General features: G+C 39.4%; 1 protein-coding gene across 1 annotated transcript; it reads right to left on the bottom strand.

Moving 5' to 3' along the window:
- Window positions 1-268: 268 nt before the first annotated feature.
- LOC122965533 (G-protein coupled receptor 4-like) lies at window positions 269-1,499 on the bottom strand. Its single transcript, XM_044329663.1, has one exon. The coding sequence runs from the start codon at window positions 1,485-1,487 to the stop codon at window positions 462-464; it is 1,026 nt and encodes a 341-aa protein (XP_044185598.1). The 5' UTR covers window positions 1,488-1,499; the 3' UTR covers window positions 269-461.
- Window positions 1,500-10,359: the final 8,860 nt, after the last annotated feature.

Here is a 10,359-nt window from a genome sequence, read left to right as displayed (position 1 = left end):
GTCATCATATTTAAAAATAACTCCAACCAAAGGCTGACTAAAACTGAAACTAAAGCAGAGTATTTTGCAGAAGTCTAAACAAGTTACTTTCCACTGCTGAACATTTAACTGTTAATTCAGACACTTTGGCGCTGTGAGGAAAAGCTCTGCTCTGTCTGTCTCTCTCTCCAACTCAAAGGGTGGTCCGAAAACATCAGATTTTTTTATTACTTGTATTTATCAGTTGCTGAAAATAGAAAAAAATGATCATTGATATAGGCTGCTGAAATATAATCATCTGATTGCAGGGACCGTATGATAATGAGTTTATTTTTAAAAAGACAAAAGTGAAGACATGAGTACAGCGACAGTATTATGCATAATCATATGTATGCACATCCACACACACACACACACACACACACGCATACAAGTGCACAGGTGGATTTTTCTACCCACATGTCACGTATACAGCTTACTTTTCATATTAAATTGCTATTAGGCTGTCCTCTGCTATATGTAGATAGAGCATAGTCCTCTCTCTGTGTCCTTGTATTCCTCCTCCAGCAGCGATTCACCTCCTCTTGGACTCCGTTACTGACAAATACATACAACACAGGGTCCACCACACAGTTCAGACTGGACAGTGCCAGTGTGCATGAGAAGAAGAAATGCATCTTCTGTTCAAACTGGCAGTAACTTCCATCAGGTTGGATGTTGTCACTCTGGTAGAAGACTAATGAGCGTGCGAGCAGGATAATGTGATATGGAGCGTAGCAAATTGAGAAGATGCCAATTACCCCAAAAGACAGCATGCGGACCTTCCTCTTAGCCTGGGCATTCAGGCCGGGACTTTGGCCTACAGTGGCTAGCATTCTCCAGTAGCTGACAGTCAACACCAGCAGGGGCAGCAGGAAGCCAAAGCCCACTCGGAGCAGGTTGAACAAGGCAACAGGCTTCTGCATGGGATAGGTCTCATAACAACGGTCATTGTTGTTTTTGTCATCATGGGCATCTTTGAGATTGTCATAGATCAGCACCACGATGTGCAGCACAACCACTACAACATGAACAATGATGCACTGTGCCCAGGCATAGCATGATGTACGGTGGGTTTTGGAGCGGAGCGGGTACATGACCACCAGACAGTGGTCCACAGAGATACAGCAGAGCAGGTAGATGCTGATATACATGTTGGAGTAGTAGAAGAAGCCGGCTACACTGCAGCTCGTAACACCTAGGTTCCAGTGATGGTCCTGTCGGTAATAATTGATCCAAAGAGGTATGGTGAAGAGGTAAAGCATGTCTGAGAGGGACAGGTTTAGCAGGAAGATGCCCTTAATGTTTTGCCTCCGCACTTGTTGAAAAATGGGACCCAGCATCAGCACATTGAAGATCAAACCAAAGATAAAAACCAGGATGTAAACAGCCATCAGGAGGTCACTAATGGCACTTGCACCAATATCAACACACTGTTGAATTGAGTTTGATGTGTTTGTGGCATTCATTGTTGCTTCGGTTTTCTGTCACTTTTCTGATTGGAAATTCACCTGCAAGTGTAAAGAAAACACATAGTTTCATAGGAACAGTTTGTCAGTTTGAGTTAAAGTGACACAGGTGACATGAGCTTACTCAGTCATTAGTCTGAGTAAGCTAGACTCAGTCATTAGTCTGGCTACTAAGTGTTCTTCTCCTCTTACTAACAATGGGCCTATAACTGTGAAGACTGTTCTATTCATGTCATATGCTTTTATCGCTGCTTTTTACAATTAGTGTGGGATTTCCTCTTTCCTTTAGCCTAAAGGTAATCATTAGGGGTGATTACAAATACAAATACATTATTCAGCACTAGTAAAAAATAGTGTTTTTTTCTATGAATATTTGTTTCATACAAATATTTTTAAAAATTACTTGTTTTCGGGAAGAAAAAAAAACCCTGTCAAATACCAGCGCACAGATCAGTAACATTGCTTTCTCAGTCTCTGTCTTCTGCTCCGCTGTTCTAAACGAGGGGAGTCGCATCCACCTGCTGCATGATGCACATTTCCTTATTTGAGCATCACTCCCGGCATTGAGAGTGTTCCCCAGAGATAAAGCTGAGCTACTGACACAAGCAAAGTGCTTTCAAGGTACTCTCCATAACCTGTTGCTCCCTTTCCGCAACGTTAGGTTGTAAAAAATAGGCAATAAATGAAAAGTGCAAAACAGTAATCACCTTTGATGTTCTTCCCGACACATTACACACCGTCTCTGTGTTATGGGTGTATAAATAGGTAGAGGTCTGTCTGCAATGAGTAAAGTTTTAGCTCAGTAGTCAGCGCAGTTATCTATGATCTGGGAGACTCCAGGTCAAGACCCGGTGTGGTGACCTCTCTTATAAAGGTAGTTTATTCATGAACACTTATTGTAACACTTTAATTTTCTAAAATTAAAAGCATAATAAAAACAAAAACAGGATTTCTAAGACTCTTTCCACTTTTATTCAAATAAAAATATAAATAATTTTGCTGCCTCAACAAATATAGATACAAATACAAGTACTGGACCATCTGCACATCCCTAGTAATCATTGTCTATTTTTCATGTTAAACAATATTTAAATTTATTTTATCACATAATCCCAATGCAGGCCTGCTTTACACAGCTGATCCAACCTTCACTTACTCATTTTGTTCATCGGAGCAAACTATGTGTTTGCTAATATTAGAAACTGAACTAAGCCAGGTTGTTATTACACAACATTGAGGCTTTAAAAGAGCAAAACATCAGCATTTCTGTCAAGAAAGGGAATGTGCTGCATCCTATGAGAGAACGATGGTCAGACAGGCACATAGGCTCACATATCTTATTCCCTGACTATAAATTATTACCCTCAGGCAGACGTTATAGAGCTAGCAGATGTAAATGTAACCGTTTCAAGCTTTCCTTCGTCCCAACTTCTATTGTACTACTCAATAAACAACCAGCTGAACCCCCACGATTGTAGTGCATCAAGCTCAGTGCAGGAGGTGTAATAAGGAAGTAGGCTCAGTTGTTTTTTAGTCTAGGTAGTATGTTCTATGATTATTGAGATTTTATCTATTACAAAATGAATTATGTCTCACTTTTTGCCATGGGTTATGTGCAATAACTTATCCTTAGTGGTGCCTCAAGTACAGTGAAGGAGGTGCTATAAGGTGGAAGGCTCTGTAGTTTCTAGTCTAGGTAGTATGTTGTATGAATTTTTAAGATTTCATCCATTGTTTAAAATGTGATCTATGTTTCACTTACGTTATCTTGGGTTACGTGCAACATCTGATGGTTACGGTCTTATGGTTATGTTGCAATATCTTATCTGTTCTAGTTGAATGTAATCAACTGGTGTCTGAGTGGTCGCTTTTGAATTACATTGATCATGTTGGTCATGTATTGCTTACTGTTTGATCGCAGCTGTGTGCACTACCTTTTGCATGTATGCACCACAGAACTGTCTAGTGAATCTAATATTTAGTGATCTTTTATTGCATTGTGTGATCGTAGTTCAGTTCGGCACTTTTTTAAACTAGTGCACCACTGCATCTTCTTGTCATTGAGGTATGTTTCTGTGCAGGAAATATTTTGTCATGTATTGTCTTGTAATGAGGTATATTTTTGTCCATGTACTGTTTTGTCATGTATCACTTGATTGCAACTTGTGTAGTACTTTTGCCCAAGACAAATTTCCTTTGGGACATTAAAGTTTATCTCATTTTATCTCATCCTAAATGTCCTTTTTTCCAAACGTCCAAAATCCATCTGTCATAGCTTGCCTTCCTAATAGCAAAGCTATGCTTCAGAGATCTCATAGTCCACCAGTACATTCCTGTGAATTTTCCCTCTTTCTTCATGTTAAGCAGTTCTCTGTTGTACTCTCTAGCCTGTAGTAGTGACCACTGCTGGGAGAGCCGCAGAAAAACATTCAGCCCTGCAGAGATTCAACATTTCTAGCCTAATTATTCTTGCAATGCTGACTCACACAGCCTCAAGCATGCCGTCTTTCCCTGTCAGCAGTCCACTGGAGACAAAAAAAAACTAGCGAAGTGAGGTTTCAAAATAAATGAATACTCTTAACTACCTGCTTGAAAAACATGCAAACATACCACACATTTTTAACCTTTTCATTGTTACTTTTTTGAGGCATTTTTTCTTAAGTCTAGTATACTTTCCAGAAATCTTACAACCAGAAATGTAATCATTAATGACCTCACCTGTTGTTTTTGGTTTGAGGTGTGTCTTGATTTTGAATCTATCCAGTGGGTGAAGAGTTTCAGACACATTCCACAGATCAATCCAGGAGGGTCAGAGGACGAGCTTCAGAAGAGACTCTTCACAGCTGCTGACATAAAGTCAAACCACTACAATCCCACATGATGCTCTCAAACAATTACTACACAAGATAGAGACAAGACAGCCACAGTTGAAGTATCAGCAAGTAGAGAGTAGAAAGGGATGACTACAAAAAAGGGGAAGACAGAAGTAGATTTAAGGTTTGAAGAGAAACACTCGACTGTGATGGAGCAGATATGATGAGGATGTTTATACTCCTGAGATGCTGAAATAACTTGATTATACTTCCGGTATTAAACTGTATTTAAAGGAAGCTGAAACTTTGTGGGGAGACAGCCATAAAGCATGTCACATACATCAACCTTTATTTCTCAATTTTACTTTCACATTGATACATGAATGTATCATAAATGTACATCACAATGGAGTTTTTTCACTTCTTAAAGCAGCTATAATCAGTATTTTTATATTAACAATGGATTGGACACAACTACTTGTGTGTGAAAAGGGTTGATGCAGAGCCTGATAGCATCTTTTAGCTCACTGTTTTGATTTTCTGGCTGCAACTTTACTGTTTCTGCTGCAAGTAGTAAAAAAAAATCTGTTACTACTGGTTTATGTGCAACTCTGTGCTCTCTGTCTTGATATTTTATCTTCATTATTGCAAAGATACTCTGTGTAGCTTACAGGTTCAAACCTGTAGGGAGGCATGTACTACTGCACAGGACTTTCTAATAAGGGACAACATGAGTATGACTTGGACAGGAAGCAGAAGCACTTTAAGATGAAGGATATACTGAATGTTGCAGATGTTACACTGTATGGAATAATGTCTGCACTGCGTATCTATCATTCTAAAGTGCTCCTGCTTCCTACACAAGTTATTATACTTGTTAGGTTGTACAATAAAACTACAACGTAAAACCCCCTTTATATTACCACTATTATCCAAAAACAGTATTATACTGACATAAAAGCATTGCCTTATTGGTGATGTCTTACCTAAGTCATGTTGTCTGCTTGTAAATTTGATACTACATCACAAATCTCTAACTACATTGCTTTTAAAGATCTATAAAAGAAAATTTATAGCAAGACTGCAGTCAATTGTAAAACTGTTGTATCACACCCTGGCAGGTTAAAGTCACCTCACTCTGCTGTGTCAAACTCTTTACAAGGAAAGCTTTCATATGTCCGGCGTTGACGTTTTAAAAGCACAACTTGTGGGTGGAATTTCTATGATTGTTCCAAGTTCAAGGGTTGTGAAGTGTGCATGATATTTTTAAAATGGTGGACCCTGTGAAAGTCAATTTTCACATGAACTTTTTTTCGTTCCCAATGATGTTGCTGTGTAGTAACAAAATCTTGCAACAGCATTCTCACTTAAACCACAAAAACCCTTTGACTATTGTGTACGTGACCACTCACACAAACCTTGCCACAAGTTTAATTTGAAGGTAGTGTATACCGCCACTGCTACATGAGGACTGTTATACTTTCAGTTCAGTGACCACACTGATCATTTCCTGAAACACTTCAACAACCACGTATCTGCGGAGAAAAAATATATATAATATATATAATGTATGATATAATGAATATAATTGAATTGTTAAATGACATATTAACTTTCCACTAATTAACAGTTAATTGTCTTTTGATGCAAATTAATGTAACATCTCAAATTGATTTTAAGTACCTACCTGATCTATTTCTCTATATTTGAAATGTGTATATTTGTATTTTTGTATAATGTATTTGTATAATTGACCATAACACCCAGATAGCATAAGGAAGTGGGCCACTTCAGGCAATGATGTGGCACTGCTGGCCGCCTTCTGGCCCGGACAAAAATGGATGTGAGCCTGAAATGGCCCACATGTAAAATAGCAAATATGGCCCAAATATCTCAAATGAAATGTGGGCCTTTTTTGGTAAAGATACAATGCTCTTATGTGTTATGTGTATTCTGGGTGTGGGCCAGTTCTGGTTTATCTGGTTTGTTCTTGGTTGACATATGGCTTGCTTGTGGCCCAGATCTGGCAAACAGGAGCAGACTGCTCAAGTGCCGTCATTCCATGGCGGTATGTGGGCCGGATGAAAGTGCCAAAAGTGTTGGGTGTGGGCCAGATCTGGGCCACAGCAATTTTGCTATCTGGGTAGTATCTCTTCATCCTATGACATATTAAATATATATACATAAGTATAAACTTTGTACGTTTGAGATCAAGTATGATAATTATCTCATACCTCTCACTGATTTTTATCCTACCACCAAAAAGATATTCCCTCATTTGGTGTTTTGATGATGGTGGTGGAGAGCGCTGTCTTACACATCGGTCCAAAATCTCCCATAGGTTTTCAGTTGGGTTGAAATCTGGTGACTGTGAAGGCCATAGCATATGATTCACATCATTTTCATACTCAAACCATTCAGTGACCCCTCGTGCCCTGTGAATTGGGGCAGTGTCATCCTGGAAGAGACCACTCCCATCAGGACAGAAATGTTTCATCATAGGATAAAGGTGATCACTCAGAACAACTTTGTATTGATTTGCAGTGACCCTTCCCTCTAAGAGAAAGTGGACCCAAAACATAGCATAAAATGTAACGGGTATAGGATGGACCCAATAGCAGCACAAATGACACTGGTATAAACTCAGCAGTCTTTATTTCACACGATGTCAAGGCAATATTAGCACGGTCGGAGAAACACAGTTTTTGAACCCCGATCTTCCACTCCCACAGCGGACCAAGACCAGGGAACAGGCAGGCAGAACTCAGAGTCAGGGACAGAAGGCTGGTGGGTTTACCGGGGCAGAGACGAGGAGCGATGGTCGAAGACAAGCTGATCAGAAACCAGGAAGGCAGTCCAGTGAAGAAAGCAAGATGACTGAGCATAGTAGCGTAGACAATCTGACAAGGAGGGAGTGGGCCGAGGTAGCTTATATACAGGCTTGATTGCAGATGATGAGCAGGTGGGAGCGCCAGGTGAAGGTGGTTGAACTAATGAGGGGTGTGGCAGAGCAGAGAGTGAGACTGAATGATTGGATGATTCCCACAGCAACAGGTGAGGGGGAGAGCAGACTCTGACAATAAAATGTTAAATGGAGAGTACGAATTGTTAAGCAGTAAGCATGAAATATTAAACAGAGTGAGAACTCTTAACCTGAGAGCACAAAATATTAAACGAAGAGAATGATTGTAAAATGGAGAGTATGAAATATTAAATGGAGTGAACAAGTTGTAAAACTCAGAGCATGAAATGTTGAATAGAGAACAAATTGCTAAAAAATAAGCACAAAATATTAAATGGAGAAAATAAATCACATAACAGTAAGCAAGAAAATATTAAATGGAGCATACGGATTTTTGTTGCCTCAATTAGACTTAACAAGCTCTGTAAAAAACACAGTCAGGCTAAAGTAAGGATACAACATGAACAGTTGAAGTAAGCTGGGAGATTTTCTTGTTCTTCAGGACTGTGTTGGTTGTGTTTCTGTGGCTGAGCTGTTCTCCACGTCTCCGTTAGCTCAGTTGTTGTTAGCCTGCGATGGCTCAAACCAACACTGGATTCATCAAGTGGCTGTTTTCCTTAATCATTTCATACCAGCTGTCGTCTGCTTACTGTAGTCTCCAATGCAAGCTTTTCGCTAGTTGTCTTTACTGTCCAGATATTTTTCAGTGTTTTATGATCTTGTCTCTGCTTCTCAGTACAGTGTGTTAATGACAGATGTTGGTCATGTTGTAGATGTCTCACAGCTGCACTAAACTGCTTTATTATCTGCTTCTCTGTGCAGCTCAATAATTCTTCAGCTTACCTTTTCTTTCTTTCTTTCTTTCCTTCCTTCCCCAGTAGCACCGGCACAATCACTGGCAATTCTTCCTGGCGTCCAGCACACATACAGTCAACATACTATAGCCACGTGAACACAACAAGCACACCAGCTCATATCATTGACTTAAAAATGAAGTACACACAGAAGAGAAACTAAATTGTTGTTTTTCAACAGGATATTAAAGCCAAAAACAAATTATAAATCTACTACAATTTTTCAAGAATTCATAGTAAACTTGAATTTTTTTCTTTCTTCATACAAATAGTCATTCTTAATCAATTGATGACATCCCAAAATTATATATTTATTTATCCTGCACTTTCACACATGTAATTCCAAGAAAAGGGGTGTGTAAATATGTTACTTGTTCTCTGCATATAGGTGATTTCTACTTTCATACAGGTTTACATTTTATTTCTTGCACCATTTTTCATTAGTTCCCTATCACAATGGTGATAGTGTGATGTTGCATTGATTGTCACACCATGCAGGTGCTGGTGAGCAAAATAGCATGAAGAAAACAGATGCAAAACAGTAAACTCACAACCAGGCCTTCTTGGCAGTGTGCCTCTTTCCAGTGAAGAGGTGGTCATTTTGTGACCTTAATCTGATCAGCTTTTGTGTCACTTTGTCTTCCCCTGTTAAATGAGACATATTCCAGACCTGTCAGTGCAGGGCAACCTACTTTACAAGCAATGACACACATTATTTCACTCACATAACATGTAGAAAACAAGCACCTGCATGGTGTGACAATCAATGCAACATCACACTATCACCATTGTCCACGTACCCACTAAATATAGTGTTTGCTGTAAATATTGTGTACCTTGCTTATTGTAAGTGATCACACTTAGGTTCTTCACTTTGCATGCAAGACCTCATGAGTCACACTTTACTGTAATAAGATACCCCTTTACTAGTATTGAACATAAATGTTGTGTGTGGTACCATACCAGGGTTGCAATAAGGTGATGTGGTTTGCACTCCACAGGGAAATCATTAAGATGATGCAGATGGAGGGAAAGTTAGTAACAAGATTCAGCTGGCATCACAGCTGATAGTTTGTGAAAACATCTAATTACATTCAGCAGCTGAATTGCTGATAACAGTGATTGGATTAAATGACACTGCTGATTACAGTGACAGAGTGAATGGCATAGCAGGGCAAGGTTAAGGACAATTCAGTCATTGCAGTCAATGGGCAGGTACCCTATCAGTGACAAACAATGACAAGTGACTCAATAACAATGTAAAAACAAGTAAATGTGTACACAGTATCATGAAGGTGGGAGTGGGGGCAACTACAGTGGAAACCGCTTATAGTGATCAGGATTACAGTGATCAACCCCTTATATGGATGAAAAAGGTTGGGACAGAATCAAATGCTTTTTAAATAATTCATTTATAATAATCAAGTAGTCCGTTTACAGTGTTCATTTTGGGTCTTTTTGTAGATGAAAACCTATGGGAAAACATTTTAAAACTATGGTAATTCTATGATGTTTTTTTATCTTACCTCCATGATACACGTCTGATATTAACTTGGTGGCTGCAGCACCATTATCAGGCATTGCAGCGCACCTCCGCAGGTTTGTGTGGAGATGTGGGGTGGGCGTGTTTGTTTGTAACTGCCATGAAACAATTAGAAAATAACTTACTCAGATAGTGCTTTAAGTGGGTGTTGTTGGTACATGTGTAAAGCTGTTGTATATTTATCCTTATACATATCCTTACTTCCTTTCCCCCTTATTTTAAACGTTCATTCATTAATTTATTCACTAATTGAGTATCCCTGTGTAGCAAAAACATAGTCTATTATATAGCCCTTTTTCATCTTACTCTAAAGTGACAAAAATGACTGTTTTGGACTATTTCGCTTTCCGTACATCCAGTTGTGCTTGGGTGCTTCTAGAGGTTCCATCAACACTTGGCGTCCTCAAAGGGGAACTTGAATTCCTAAAGGAAACAGAATCAGCTGCTTCACCGGGTGTTGTGTCCAGGCATCTAAGGGGATTGTCGGAGGCCAGAACGGGCATCTCTGGACTGGGCCTCCACTCACCCACTTTAATCCCCCCTCTGAACTATAATACATCAGTCACCTACAAAGCTGGTAAGCCAGCTCTTTTCATCTGATGGGTAATCTTTTGTCTGTCCCATAAATACTACCCAAACCCTCTCCTCCTCTTTCACTTTTGCATTCTATGTCAGAGCCGGGATCAAACACGTTGCTTAG

This window comes from Thunnus albacares, chromosome 16 (assembly GCF_914725855.1).
Source record: "Thunnus albacares chromosome 16, fThuAlb1.1, whole genome shotgun sequence".
NCBI classification, from domain to species: domain Eukaryota; kingdom Metazoa; phylum Chordata; class Actinopteri; order Scombriformes; family Scombridae; genus Thunnus; species Thunnus albacares.
Note: the sequence above shows the minus strand (reverse complement) of the source record. Positions and strands in the feature narration are given on the sequence as shown.